This window comes from Hemitrygon akajei, chromosome 2 (assembly GCF_048418815.1).
Source record: "Hemitrygon akajei chromosome 2, sHemAka1.3, whole genome shotgun sequence".
NCBI lineage: Eukaryota > Metazoa > Chordata > Chondrichthyes > Myliobatiformes > Dasyatidae > Hemitrygon > Hemitrygon akajei.
Window position 1 is genome coordinate 160,178,906 of NC_133125.1, and position 15,537 is coordinate 160,194,442.

At 45.2% G+C, this 15,537-nt stretch overlaps 1 protein-coding gene across 1 annotated transcript in view; it reads right to left on the minus strand.

Annotated features, from left to right (window-relative positions):
• Positions 1–11,173, minus strand: part of LOC140721225 (uncharacterized) — a 96,855-nt gene extending 85,682 nt beyond the window's left edge. The window contains exon 1 of the mRNA XM_073036083.1: positions 10,809–11,173. Coding sequence (XP_072892184.1) covers positions 10,809–11,106 — 298 coding nt within the window. The 5' untranslated portion in view covers positions 11,107–11,173. The remainder of the gene's footprint in view (positions 1–10,808) is intronic.
• Positions 11,174–15,537: the final 4,364 nt, after the last annotated feature.

The following is a 15,537-nucleotide window of genomic DNA, read 5'->3' on the forward strand; positions in this document are numbered from 1 at the left end:
ATTAACCGGCCTCCGATGCAGATGATATCGTTCTTCAGGATCGGGCTGAATTTCCTCAAGGGGCTGTCCTTTGGTATTGGTTTATTAACTTGGAGAGCTGAAAACTCCCCTGCAAAAGCCGCTCTTTGAGTTGCTTTAAAGATGACGTCCTTTGCCTGGGCCAATTCGTCCGCAGTGCGAGGTAAGTTACATTTGTGCCATCCCCTACATTTACTGTTTCGGGACGACCGTTTGTGTGATCTGGCCATGTGAATGAGGAACGCAAGTCCTCTCACTAAAGAATGCAAAGTGGAGAACCGTTGAAAGCATTCGTTAGTACGTATCGATTCTTCGAGTTAGGTGGCTCCTGTTTGTATTTGTGGGCGAATTTCCGAGTCTCTTTCGGATTCGATCAGCTCAAATGTCTCGCTCATTTGAGTCTTTTCCGTTGGTGGCTGATACAGAAAGGGGGTCAGGTGAACCAGGATGTCTGAGCCAGGCGGGATGCAGGTAAGGATCTCGACGCATGGTCTGCAGGGTTATCCTCGGTACGTACATAATGCCATTGTTTGGGCTTTGAAGACAGGCGGATATATTGAACTCTATTATGAACGTACACGTAGAAGCGTTTTGATTCATTATAAATATAACCAAGCACTACTTTGCTATCTGTGTAGAACTTGACCTCATCGAACTCTAGGTCTAGCTCGTCCTGGATAAGCTCTGCTATTTCCACAGCCAGGACAGCTGTGCACAGTTCAAGCCTTGGAATTGTCGGCTCGGACTGGGGAGTGAGCTTCGCCTTACCAGTTACAAATCCTACTTCAACTTGACCATCCTGCTTGACCACTTTCAAGTAAGCCACAGCACCGATGGCCTTGGTAGACGCATCCGAAAAAACACACAATTCTGTGTGCGCTGCCTCGGTGAGTGAGGTCGCAGTGTACGTACGTTGGATATGAAGCTGTTTTAGATCTTGAAGTGAATCTCTCCAAGCCTCCCATTTGCTTAGCTTGTCTTCTGGTAGGGGAGTATCCCAGTCGGAGAGCTCAGAGGTAAGTTCCCTGAGAAGGGCTCTTCCCTGGATCGTAACTGGCGCAAGTAGACCCAAGGGATCGAAAACACTGTTAACAGTGGAGAGAACTCCACGGCGGGTAAATGGCTTGATCACTGCCGGCACGGAGAAGGTGAATGTGTCAGTTGTAATCTCCCAAAGGAGACCCAAGCTCCTTTGCGTGGGTATGGTTTCTCCATCTAAATCTAGGTCTTTGATTGCCGGAGCACAGTCATCGTGTGGAAAGGCCTCCATTACTGCCTGACAGTTTGATGCGAACTTGTGCAAGCGGAGGTTTGACTCAGCGAGTGAGGCTTGTGTACATCCGAGCAGATCGATTGCTTCGTCTTCTTTCTGTAGTGATATCAAGCCGTCGTCGACATAGAAGTGTCTTTCTACAAACTGAACGGTGTCATCGCTGTGCTCCTGTGCGCCCTCTCTGATGGCTCTTCGCAGCCCATAGATGGCCACGGCAGGTGATGGACTATTGCCGAAAACGTGGACTTTCATCCGGTACTCAATGATTTCCTTGTTAATGTCATTGTCCTTGTACCATAAGAAACGGAGGAAATCGCGATAGTCCTCTTTTACTAAGAAACAATGGAACATCTGCTGGATGTCCGCTAAGATTGCGGGGTTGAAGAATCATATGGCGGCTACTCTCTAGCACATTGGTCTTGAGTGTGTTAACCGTTGATTTGTGTTCGTTGCCAGGGCACACCTCTCCTATCACCACCCAGCCCAGATCCAGGCGTTGGGCAAAGGGGGCGTCGTGTGGTCCATTGACCTGCTGCCTAACCTTGTGTACCCGGAGAACATCCCTCCCTAATAGCAGGAGTATTTCTGCTTCTGGATCCAGCTCTGGGATGTGTTTGACGATGTGCTGGAGATGTGGTTGGTGTAGCACCGCACTTGGCGTCGGGATCTCAGTGCGGTTATTCAAGATTTCATTGCACTCTAAGAGTGGAGGTTGACAGATAATGACTTTACCATCCAGGGACTCGATCTGGAAGCCTTCAGCCTTCCTTCCGTAAGTTTCCATGTTGCCTGAGCAAGTTCTAAGGTAGTATGGGAACTGCTCACTCTCAATGTTGAACAAGTTAAAGAACTCTGGACTGACTAGCGAGCGATTGCTCTGATCGTCCAGAATTACATAGGCTTTGATGGCCTTGTCTTTGGCTCCCTTAGGGTACACCTTAGTGAGACAGATCTTTGAACAAGAACGGCTTGACTGAGCTTGACCGCAAACTTCTGTACAGCTCGAGCTGACAACAGTTGTCCTGGAGTGAGCTTCTCCCTCCCCGCCGTCCTGTTGTGGGGGTGAAGGAGTGTTGTCGGTTCGCGGTAACGGGCCGGGATGCATGGCCCCATCGTGATTAGTGCTATTACATTCCGGGCACTTCACGGCGATCATACACTCTCTAGCACAGTGAGAGGTTGAGGAACAGCATTTAAAACATATTCTTTTCTCCTTGAGAAGGGCCTTCCTCTCTTCGAGGGATTTTTCCCTAAACGTCCTGCATTTCTTGAGGGGGTGGGGTTTGTTATGCAATGGACAATTCTTGCTAGGGTCGTTGTTAGTTGTAAAGGCTTCAGTCTTAAGCACTGAGACTGGTTTATTAATGTTGAAATTATTCGAAGAGGATTTATCTGGCTTGGTGTAAATTGTACTGCTTCCTGGACCCATGAGGCTAGGGTCGTTTCGCTTCTTCGCCTCCTTGCACTCAAACCTTGTGAAATACTCAAAGGGAGGAAATTGACCTTTGCGATCTTCCTTGTACTCTGAGGCAACAGACACCCACCTGTCCTGCAGCCCAAATGGAAGTTTGTCCGCGATTGGTCTAATCCCGGATGGAGTATCTAGGTATACTAGACCAGTTGAGTAGCCGTCTTCTTTGGCGCCTTGAATCTCCATGAGCTCCCTTAACTTAATGTGGTCCTTGGCTGACACCTTAGGAAAATTTTCCAGATGTCGGCATAGCGCTGCTTCAATAATTTCGGGGGCCCCATAGCCCTCCCGAAGTCTCGCCCATGCTTTGCTCAAGGCTAGCTCGGGTTTGTTGATGTACACTGAACGTAAGCGTCTCACCTGTTCGCATGATTCTTTTCCCAGCCATTTCATCATAAGATCCAACTCCTGGGTTGCTCTGAGCTGGACTCCGTTGATAGCATTGGTGAATGTGGAGTGCCATGCACGGTAATTTTCAGGTTTATCGTCGAACTGGTATAGTCCTGAAGTGACGAGATCCCGTTGTGCTAAATACCGTGCTACGGGTTCGACTGCAAGTGGCATGCAGGCTGGGGAAACATGTCGGCGGGTATACAACTGAGGGCGTACATCTGTTATGGAATTTGCTGTTCTGAATTCGGTCTTTGCCTCTCTTCTCCCCAAATCTGGTAAGTTTGGTGTCGAGAAGTACTTGTCGTGAGCCCTTTCACTCTTGAGTTCGTCGCGGAGTTGCGAGCGTAAATTGATTTCCTCGGATGGATGTGATGCGATCAGGCCTCTCTGAGACTCCTCATGAAGTGAGACGTTATCAAATGAGCGTGGAGAGGAAGAACAAATCTTCCAGTCTATTTGAGATTGGACATAGTCGCTTGTGCGTTCCAACCTGATCTTTTCTGAAGTAGATTTTCCGTCAACCGGATCATGCATTCCTTCTGCCTCTTCTATGTAATCTGCTTCCACCCTGGCAGCTTCTTCTTCTCGTTCTAGCGTCAGCACTTCTAACTCTGACGCTATCCTTGCTCTTTCCCTCTGGTTTTCGGCTTCTCTGGCAGCCGCTTCCTTTTTGATTTCTACTTCTTGTTTGGCGTAGCGCACTCGCACCTTGGCGGCTTCTGCTTTAGCTCTTACTTGGGCGGCCTTACTTGATGCCCTACTGCCCCTGTTGCTGAATGGCAACGACTTGATGCTGAATCGAGTTGTCATTGCTGCACTTGAAACACCTGATAATGACGCTTTTTCACTGTAACATTCTTGCTCGGGTGTAACGGAACCCGAGTTAAACGCCGAGGTAAACCGTAGTCAATGAAAACAAGGTCGCAGTAAGATTAACCAGTAAGATTAAGTAAGTTCACTCCTCCACATTAACGTATGGTGAAAACTGTTGATAAAACAATACAAGATTGGTACAGTATTTGTTTTCTTCTACATATCACATTTACATCGTGAATACTTGCAAAGGTAAAACTACAACAACTACATTACATTAAAGTGCAGCATACAGTCAGAATCTATCTACGCCATTGACTGCTTTAAATACACTTCAACACAAACTATCCCGACTCTTTAACTAACAAAAACATAAACCTTATCGACCGTGGTTACTTTTAACGGAATCAGCGTTAACATTTTAATTCAACCTATCGATTATCTATGACTTACAGCGTTGCTTTCACTATGTTTCTGGTGCGTAGAAGACAACCTTTCTTGCGCTGGACTAGCACATGTGTGGCCCCCACCTTCCCGTCTTTCCCAAACCGGTATTTTCCCACAGGACGCGGCAAAACCAGATGTGACGTCATCGCATGCCACGATATATTACAGACAACAAATTTACTTAAACAATCCTAACTTTAACTAAAAAGTGCTAACACACGAATTACTAAGCAAAAATATTATAAACTAAATAACTGCCATAAAAGCAGCACACTGCCTATATTTATTGTAGCTATCTCTCTTTTTCTGAACCAAGTTTCCAATATCCCTTGAAAACCATGGCTCTCTGAAACTTTTAACCTTTCCTTTCAACCTAACAGGAACATAAAGATTCTGTACCCTCAAAATTTCACCTTTAAATGACCAACATTTCTCTATCACATCCTTCCAATAAAACAAATTGTCCCAATCCACTCCTTCTAAATCTTTTTGCATCTCCTCAGTTAGCCTTTCTCCAATCAAAAATCTCAACCCTGGGTCCAGACCTTTCCTTCTACATTATTATATTGAAACTAATGGCATTGTGATCACTGGACCCGAAGTGCTCCCGAACACAGACCTCTGTCACCTGACCTATTTCATTCCCTAACAGAAGATCTAACACTGCCCATTCTCTAGTTGGTACCTACTACTATCCTGCACACATTTTACAAACTCCAAACCATCCATTCCTTTTACAGTATGAGCTTCCCAATCTATGTGTGGAAAATTTAATTCTCCCACAATCACCACCCTGTGCTTATTACAAACATCTGCTATCTCCTTGCAAATTTGCTCCTCCAATTCTTGCTCCCCATCAGGTGGTCTATATTACACTCCTACAAGTGTTACTTCACCTTTCCCATTCCTCGATATGATCCAAATAGCTTCCCTAGACAAGCCCTCTAATCTATCCTGCTGGAGCACTGCTGTAATATTTTCTCTGACAAGCAATGCAACACCTCCCCCTCTTGTCCCTCCGATTCTATCACACCTGAAGCAACAAAATCCAGGAATATTTAGTTGCCAATCACACCCCTCCTGCAGCCATGTTTCACTAATAGTTACAACATCATATTTCCAGGTATCAATCCATGCTCTAAGCTCATCCACCTTTCTTACAATGCTCCTAGCATTAAAATAAATGCACTTAAGAAATTCTTCACCTCTTCCTCTCTGTTTATCTCTAACAGTACAAAGAAATTTACTGTCTTCTTTTTCTTCCTTCTCCCACACAACTCTTCCTACACTCTGGTTCCCCTCCCCCCTCGTATCTAGTTTAAATACACTGGAGCCTCTCTAGCAAACCTACCTTTGTCCCTCTCCAGTTCAGATGTAAACCATCCTGCCGGAACAGGTCCCACCTTCCCTGGAAATCTGCCCAATTTAATCAGAATTTTATCAGAATATTGACAATTCCTTTGTTCCAGTCAGTTTATCTTCACCATGGATATGCAATCCATCTGCACTGGTGTCTCAGATCAGGAGGGTCTGATGATCAGATTCATCCTAACATTGAACACGTTCTCCTTCAGCTGCATTCCCCATATGACAGGCCTCATTGGTGATGATCATTCTGCAGTTGCCTCAGAAAGGTCTTCCTTCCTCCCAAACAGTAGCTTCTCCTCAACAGGCAAGGGCCTTGACTGAATCACACACATCTGTTTTCACCCTGTTCTCCTCCTGGACAGAGCATTAACAAAGGTCCACTGCTCCTCACCTTCTCCTCAATCAGTCTTTATGAGCCTAGTCTTCACAATTGATGCCAGGATTTTGGCAGACTCATACTCCCATCCCATCTCCTATCCAGTTTATAAATGAATCACTCCCTTTGTGAATCCCTGATCCACTCTTCCATTCCCATCAACACTTCCGTATCATAAGGTGCTTCCCCATACAACCACAGGAGATGCAATGCCCAAAATGGAACACAGACAATGCTGGGAACACTGAACAGTTACTGATGATGTTTTGAAGACAGAAAACAATAAATGTTTTTCTTTTCTCAGATACTGCCTGATCTGTTGGAGGTTTTCCTGGAATTTCCTGTTTATCTGTCAGATTTTCAGTATCTGCAGTTTTCAGATGCAACATCTGTCCTTTAAACTCTCGCCTTCCCACCACCCACGTAACCAAACCTGTCTTGACAGGTGAAGCAGTGACTAACTTGCACTTCCTGCAAATTCATGCCCTGCATTTGAGTCGCAATGTGATCGCAGTTAGTCATTGTAAGACAGAGACACAGCATTGACCTTCAGCCCAGCAAGTTTCCACCAACAACCCACCACCCACTTACACCAATTCCACGCTCATCTCATTGGTTATTAGAACATTGAAAATCTATAGATCTAGGTCAGTCATCAGTGGTGTGCCTCAGGGATCTGTTCTGGGACCCCTCCAATTCGTGATTTTTATAAATGACCTGGGTGAGGAAGTGGAGGGATGAATTAATAAATTTGCTGATGACACAAAGTTTGGGGGTGTTGTGGATAGTGTGGAGGGCTGTCTGAGGTTACAGCGGGACATTAGTTCAAGCCAAATAAATGTGAGGTGGTTAATTTTGGTAGGTCAAATATGATGGCAGAATATAGCATTTAATGGTAAGACTCTTGGCAGTGTGGAGGATCAGAGGGATCTTGGGGTCCGAGTCCATAGGACACTCAAAGCTGCTGTGCAGCTTGACTCTGTGGTAAGAAGGCATACGGTGCATTGGCCTTCTTCAACTATGGGATTGAGTTTAAGAACCAAGAGGTAATGTTACAGCTATATTGGACCCTGGTCAGACCCCACTTGGAGTACTGTGCTCAGTTCTGGTTGCCTCAGTACAGCAAGGATATGGAAGCAACAGAAGGGGTGCAGAGGAGATTTACACGGATGTTGCCTGAATTGGGGAGCATGCCTTATGAGAACAGGTTGAGTGAACTCAGCCTTTTCTCCTTGGAGTGACAGAGGATGAGAGGTGACCTGATAGAGGTGTACAAGATAATGAGAGGCATTGATTGTGTGGATTGTCAGAGGCTTTTTCCCAGGGCTGAAATGGCTAACACGAGAGGGCATAGTTTTAAGGTGCTTGGAAGTAGGTACAGTGGAGATGTCAGGGGTAAGTTGTTTTTACACAGAGAGAGGTGAGTGCGTGGAAAGGGCTGCTGGCGGTGGCTGGGGAGGCGGAAATGATAAGGACTTTTAAGAGACTCCTGGATAAGTATGTGGAGCTTAGAAAAATAGAGGACTATGGGTAAGCCTAGCTAGTTCAAAGGTTTTGAAAGGTGCTAATTTTCAGCACAACATTGTGAGCCGAAGGGCCTGTATTGTGCTGTAAGTTTTCTATGTTTATATGTTCTATGCTTCTATGTTTCATGTTAGCCCCAGCCCTGGGAAAAAGCCTCTGACTATCCACATGATCTATGCTTCTCATCATCTTATATAACTCTATCAGGACACCTCTAATCTACCATCGCTCCAAGGAGAGAAGGCCAAGTTCACTCAATTGATTCTCATAAGGCATGCTGCCCAATCCAGGAAATATCCATGTAAATTTCCTCTGCATTCTACCCATAGCATCCCTGTACTTCCTATAGTGAGGTGACCAGAACCAAACACAGTACTCTGACTGGGGTCTAACTGAGGTCTTACATAGCTTTAACATTACCTCACGGCTCAAACTCAATCCCATTGTTGATGAAGGCCAACACACCAAACGCTTTCATTACAACACTGTCAACCTGTGCAGCAGCTTTGAGTGTTCTATGGACATTCACCCCAATATCTTTCTAATCCTTCACACTGCCAGGAGTGTTTATAATATAAACAATTTCCAATTATATTAAATTATATTATATTCAGTCTTCCAATTTGACCTACCAAAGTGAACCATTTGACACTTATCTGGGTTGAACTCTATCTGCCACCTCTCAGCCCAGCTGTGCATCCTATCGCTGTCCCACTGTAACCTCTGACAGCCCTCCATACTATCCACACCACCCTCAACCTTTGTGTCATCAGTAAACTTACTAATCCACCCTTCTACTTCTTCATCCAGGTCATTTATAAAAATCACTAAGAGTAGGGGTCCCAGGACAGATCCCCGTGGAACACCACTGGTCACCGTCCTCCATGCAGAATATGAACCATCCACAATCCCTCTTTGCTTTCTGTAGTCAAGCCAATTTTGGATCCACAAAGCAAGGTGTCCTTGGATCCCATGCCTCATTACTTTCTGAATGAGCCTTGCATGGGGAACCTTACTGAAATCAATATACACTACATGAACTGCTCTACCTTCATCAATGTGTTTTGATACATCCTCAGAGAATTCAATCAGGTTCATAAGGTACAACCTACCCTTGACAAAGCCATACTGACTATCCCTAATCAGATTATGTCTTAGCATCTTATTTCCACATGTGTAAAAAGTCAAAACAAAACTTCTGTGAATTCCATGATCAAGGACCCTGACTGTCCCAGCCATGCCCTCTTCTTGATGCTGACATCAGGCAAGAGGTAATGGAGCCCAGAAACCTGCACCTCAAAAGTTCCATAACAATTTCTGGACTTTGTTTATACTTCTCACTGTCTCAGAAAAGTAGTCAGGACGATGAAAGACCCATCTACCCCGGTCACTCTCTCTTCTCCACTCTCCCATTGGGCAATAGATACAAAAGCCTGAAAGCATGTCCCATCAGGCTCAAGGACAACTTCTGCCCACCTATTATGGGACTATTGAAACAAAAACTTCATATCTTAAAAGTTTCTTCACCAGGTAATAAATCTGATCAATTATTTCAGTTACACCCACCTCCATATATTACCTCAGTCATTGGACTGCACTGTAAACTACTTTTCATAAAGCTGTTTACATTGTGAATAGAGACAGGTATTTATGTATTTATACACTTTTACATTTATACTTCTATGTATTTATGTTCCATATCTGTCCTTTAAACTCTAAATTTATTTTATATCATTTATTATTCTTTATAATTATTGAATGCTGTTTATTAGAAGTCCTAGTCCTAGAAAACAACAGAAGCAGGCCCTTTGGCCCATCCAGTCCATACAGAACCATTGAAACCTTAGCGTCTCATCGACCTAAACCAAAACCATAGCTCTGCATACCACTCCCATCCATGTACCTATCCAATCTTCTCTTGAACATTGAAATCGAAACCACGTTCACCACTTGTACTGGCCGTTCATTCCACACTCTCACCACCACAGATTCCCTCACGTTCCCCTTAAACATTTCACCTTTCACCTTATCCCCCGACCTTCAGTTGCAGTCTCACTCAACCTCAGCAGAAAAAGCCTGCTTGCATTTACCCTATCTATACCCCTCATAATTTTATATACCTTTATCAAATCTACTCTCAATCTTCCAAATTCTGGGGAATAAAGTTCTAACCTGTTCAATCATTCCTTATAACTCGGGTCCTCGAGTCCCAGCAACATCCATGTAAATTTTCTCTTTTAATCTTTTACATCCTTTCTGTAGGTAATTGACCAAAACTTGCACACAATACTTCAAATTAGGCTGACCAATGTCTTATACAACTTCAACGTAACATCCCAATTCCTGGACTCAATACTTTGATCTCTGAAGGCCAATGTTCATGTCTCACTAGCACAGAAACAGCAAATTCACAGCAACACACACAAAATGGTGGAGGAACTCAGCAGGTCAGGCAGCAGCTCTGGAAATTAATGAGCAATAGACATTTTGGGCTGAGACCTTTTGTGCTTACAGCAAATTCCGAATACATGTTAATATTTATGGCAAATAAATTTGCTCCAGGATCCTTGAATGGTTCTCTAGTACGATAAGATGCAGACTTGACCTCACAATTGACCTCATCATGCCCTTTCACCTCATAGTCTGCTTGCACTGAGCTTTCTGGGGAACTGTAACTCTTCATACCTCATTCCGTTGTTGTACATATTCCTTTGTACCACCTCAATGTACTGATGTCGCGGGAGTTCTGTATGACATGTAAAAGAAAAGTTTTACATGTCCCTCCAATTTACCATTACAGTCAGGGTCTGGAATTGAACTGAAAACCCCGAACACTACCTCTTTCTCTCTCTCAGCTGGCACCGGTGTGTTGTGTTTATTTGTTCATGTAAGTTGTGCATACCTTCAGTCACGTGAACAAAATTTAAAGATCTTTGTCATGTTTGTAATGTACTGTGCTGTTAAAAAAGCGAATGGCTCGGACAACAGACTTCAGCTTGCAAAGCTGCAGTTCCCCGAAAGAAAAAGCTTGTTCAGTCAGCAATCTGTTGTGGTGACACCACAGTCTCCGAGCGCGGAAATGGAGACTGTGGCTCTCGGATTCACATCTGAAGTCATTCCCTTACCTTCGGCACCGACCACACCAAGCTGGAGCAGAAGCCAGAAAAGGTGAACGAGTGAAAATATCCAGAGACTGAGGGGTGATCCAGGTTTCTCGACCCGGGAATGTAGTTTTCTGGTTCTGAAGCTCATCCGATCCATGCCCGTTCGCAGATAATCTGTGCCGGATCTGTGCTCTGGGATACTGACCCTGTTCACTGTCACACACAGAGCAGAGAAGTGTCCGTACTCCGGGTCACGGAGCTTCCCAGCGGGGAGTGGATTTGCAGAATGATGTGGAGTGAACTCATAACGCTTCAACATCAATCAAGACTCTACACGGGCTGAACTATCCCAGGTGAATACATCGCGTTCAGCCTGTTCGGTAAGGATTATTAATTTCTGTCCCGGGTTTAACAATTCCTCTGTGCCGTTGTTTTGACAAAGAAGAGGAGTGAGGGATTGACAGAGCAGGCAAGAACTGGTTTGCCCAGGAATTCCTTTTATAAATTTCAAACATAATATCTCTCTCTATCTCCATCTGTATCTCCATAATATCTCTCTCTATCTCCATCTTATCTCCAAGCCTATCTTTCTCTTTCTCTCTCTATACACTATATATATATATTTAGAGATACAGCACAGTAACAGGCCCTTTCTGCCCAACAAAATGGTGTGGCCAAGTTACACCCATGTGATCAATTAACCTACTAATCCGAATGTCTTCAGAAGGAGGGAGGAAAACAGAACACCTGGATGAAACCCACGCGGTGGTGGGGAGAACCTAAAGGCTCCTTACAGACATTGGCAGAATTGAACCTAGGTTGCTGGCGCAGTAATAGTGCTACGCTACCATACCATCCTTCTTCTAATTATATTTTATAATAGCACCGAAGTTTGAATAAGGTTCACAATTATTTTCCTTAGTAAATAAACTGAACCTTGAATAGCATCAAGCTCAGAAGTTGGGAAAAGAGGACTTGTAATATATCATATATATCAAATGTTAAAGACCTGGCAATTGTCACTACTCCAGACAATTCTTGTTTACACCTTGGCCCCTACAAACCAGATCCCCAGCACCTTCACGTATTAAGGCTTTTTGGTGAAAAGGACACTGGATTGGTCGGGCCAGTTTCAAAGAGCATGGCCTCGCTCTTCGTGTGGTCAGCCTTGGCCCCTGATGCCAACTTCAGCTGGTTGCAGATGCTGATCAGCCTGAAAACTAATGCTGATGTTCTCTCCATGTACAAGGTTTTTACCTGGATCCAATCCACTGACCAGCAACGTCACCCTCTTCATCATGATAACTTTGGCAAGGGGTTCTATACAGCACACAAGAGAAGGAGGAATGGAAAACCAGTCTGACTCCACATTTGTTCCCTGCCTCTCCTTCCCAACCATTGATTTGTACTGTACTGCAGACATCTGTATAGAGCAGCTGGATACAATTCCTGAATGCTGCCTCAAAGCTTATTTTGGAGAGTAAGTCCATCACTTGTGAATTTGATATTCTGAGGACAGCCTTTCTGCAGGTCCAGAATGATCAGGCAGGCATCCACTCCCCCCATCCGACACGTAGGCATGACATGTCTGACAAGGGCAAGGCTGTCAAAGATCCTCCTGTAGGTACAGCACAGCTTTGGACTGGGTGGACACCTGTCCCAGAACAGAGATAACACTGGCCTGGCCTTGGACGTGATCTTGTAATCTACATTCAACAGATGGGCCACCAACTTCTGATGACATCCCTTTCAGTCCCACAGAGCCGAGTATAACTCAGCCGGTAAGCCCTCGCACCTGGGAATTTTATTCGAGTGGAAGGAATGGATGGAGCCCATCAGCTTCTCCACGGTCAGTGGTTGGTCCAGACTCTCCCATTTACTGCTAGTGGTATAGGACAGGAGGTTCTGGGAAGCTGTGCTGTTCGTGACCTCTCTGTCATAATGACTGGCATCTGCAGACCCTCGACATGTCCACCTGTGAGGATGCTACTGAGCCCTCCTCTTCCTCAGGGCTGAGGGTCACAGATACCCACTGTGAGACTTTTAGAACAAGTAGTGTGAGCATTCCTCACACTGTTCCATGGTGTGGACTCTGGGTTGGAAGATGACCTTGGAGGGTTCAGCAGGAAGAGCTGGGGTTGCCTGCCTTTCACCTCCTGTATCTCCTCCCCTCACGTCCATCCCCTTTGACTGCAGCAGAAGTTGCTCCAACTCTGTCTGGAGTTTGCACAGTTCCCTCTGATCCTGTCTTGCTCTCTGAACCCCTTTGCAGACACTCTTCACCCAACCACACAGACAAACCATGGGACACCATTGTGACCTCCTGCAGTAGTTCTGGAGATGTAGTAACCCACACTCTTTTGACAAAGTCACATCAGCCCTTGACCTTGGCAACACACGTCACAATTTTCTTCACACTGTGCATGTCCAAAGAGCCTGTTTGTATCTCCACACTTGAGTTCTGGAATCACAGGTCTCACTCTGAACTGTCACGCCCACAGCCTTGGTAATCTGCCTGAGGTATTGCAGGTGGTCCCCCAATGTGTGAGGTGATGTGGTGGTGTGTCTGGGGGGGAGACTGGTCACTGTTCCTCCTCCAACATCCTGCTCCAGTTGACCCACACCGTCCGTCTCTCTGAACAGGGGGGCGCCGGACACTAGTCTGCTCCCGGACTCCAGGAGGGGGGTAAGGGTGGGGGTCTACTGTCCTTTCTACAACCCCCGGTTTCCCAAAGCTGGTATGTACTGGACACTGTATTGTTCACACTCTGATGGATCTGGATGCCTATGGCATCTCCCGAGGCTGGGGTATTCAGCAGAATTCCTTCCTTATCCATATTTGCCTGTAGGCTCCCTTCCAATTTAACCTCTCCTGTTTGGCATTTCCGCTGCCTTTATCATCGGTCTCAGCTGGGGGAGGGGTTGGGAGATAGAGGTGGTCACCCTTTCCTCAGTGTCAGTCTCGTTTCAGTGCTGCCTGTGCTTTCTGTGCTGGTGGTGGCACATCAGCATTTTCTGGTCATTATTGGTGACAACTGCCCCTTATTGCCTGAGCACAGTTGCCAGCACATTTGGGAAACAATGTCAGCAAGATCAAGGAGATGATTGGTGACTTCAGGTGGAGGAAACTGGAGGTCCATGAGCCAATCCTTATTGGAGGATCAGCGGTGGAGAGAGGCAGCCATGTTAAATTCCTGTTAGCATTTCAGAGAACCTGTCCTAGGCCCAGCACGTAAGATAAGTATGAAGAAAGCTAGGCAGTGCCTCTACTTCCTTAGAAGTAAATGGAGATTCAGTGTGGCAACTAAAACTTTGACAAACTTGTATAGATGTGTGGTGGAGAATATCTCATATTCACAATATTTATTGTGTATTTATTTGTTTGTTTGTTTATTTATTTATTTATTGCAGAATTTGTTGTCATTTGCTTGTCCTATCGGCTGGGGCCTTTCATGACTCTGTTGTGTTTCTTGTATTTACTGAGTATGCCCGCAAGAAAGCAAATCTCAGCATTGCATATGGTGACGTACAGGTACTTCGATAACAAATTTACTTTCAACTTTGAACTTTGAGGTTAAGACCATTCTTCTGGTTTCCTTCCCATTCTCAGTCTGTTTAAGGGTCTCACAATCGAAACTTTAACTATTTCACCTTCCATAAATGCTGCCTGACCTACCAGATGCTTGTCAGTTTTTATTTCATGATATCTCTCCACAAGCTCCATCTCCATCGTGGGATGATCTGTTCTAAGTTGGAGACCTCTTGCATGAATCTGCCTATCCCAACTGCACCAGTTTCACTTCTTGGTACAGATGAAGATGGTGCTACTGACACCTGTGGCTCAATGGGTGACTCAGCTCTGGGTTGAAGTCCGACACCAGGGATGAGCATGAAGTCCAGGCCCAATGGTTTCAATTGTGCAGAAAGGTTGTGTTGCTAATTGTATGTGCTGACTCTCAGATCTGACATAACCCACGGTCTTGCGTCCTTTCCGGTCGATGTGAAAGAGCCAATGGTGCATCTTGAGGAAGAGACACAATGAAACCAGCTCTGGATCAACTTCACTAAAGCAGATGATCTGGTTATGTTGCCGTGAGTTGGAGCTTGCTGGCTGGACATTGATTCCTGTACTTCCTGTATTACATCATTGGCCACAGATCTAAATGCTCTTCACTGGATGGGAGGTACTTCGGGAAGTTGGGAAAGAGCAACAGAGGTGAGACTATTCCTTCTCATTTGTTTGGTGACATTGTCCAATTCACCCTCTTCACCTACTCTCACCTCTTGACCTGGAAGCTTCAAGTTTACTGCAGGGAAACTGTTGCTCTCTATGAAATCCTTCAAGAGTTGGAACATCTCCATCAAATCCTCTCATAATCTTCCCTCTCCATGGGAGCAGCCCCCAAATTCTCCATTGTCCCCATGGAATTGGTGTTCCCCCAACCCTGTGATCATTCAATTAAGTCTCTTCTGCATCCTGTCTAATGTCCTTCATACAGTGAGCTACACATAACTGAGCACAATATTCCAGCTGAACCTGAATCTGTACTATAAGATGTGTCAGCGTCCCTCAATATCCTTATTATTCCATTCTCTGTCTATTAATAAATCAAAGAATCACAAAGCTGTATGATATCATTCAAATGGATTACATCGTTTTTCCACCCACCTCACTGCTGACTTCATCTCTGATTTCACATCACCTGCAGACACTGAGCTGATACTGAATATACCAAAGTCTGGGTGTTGC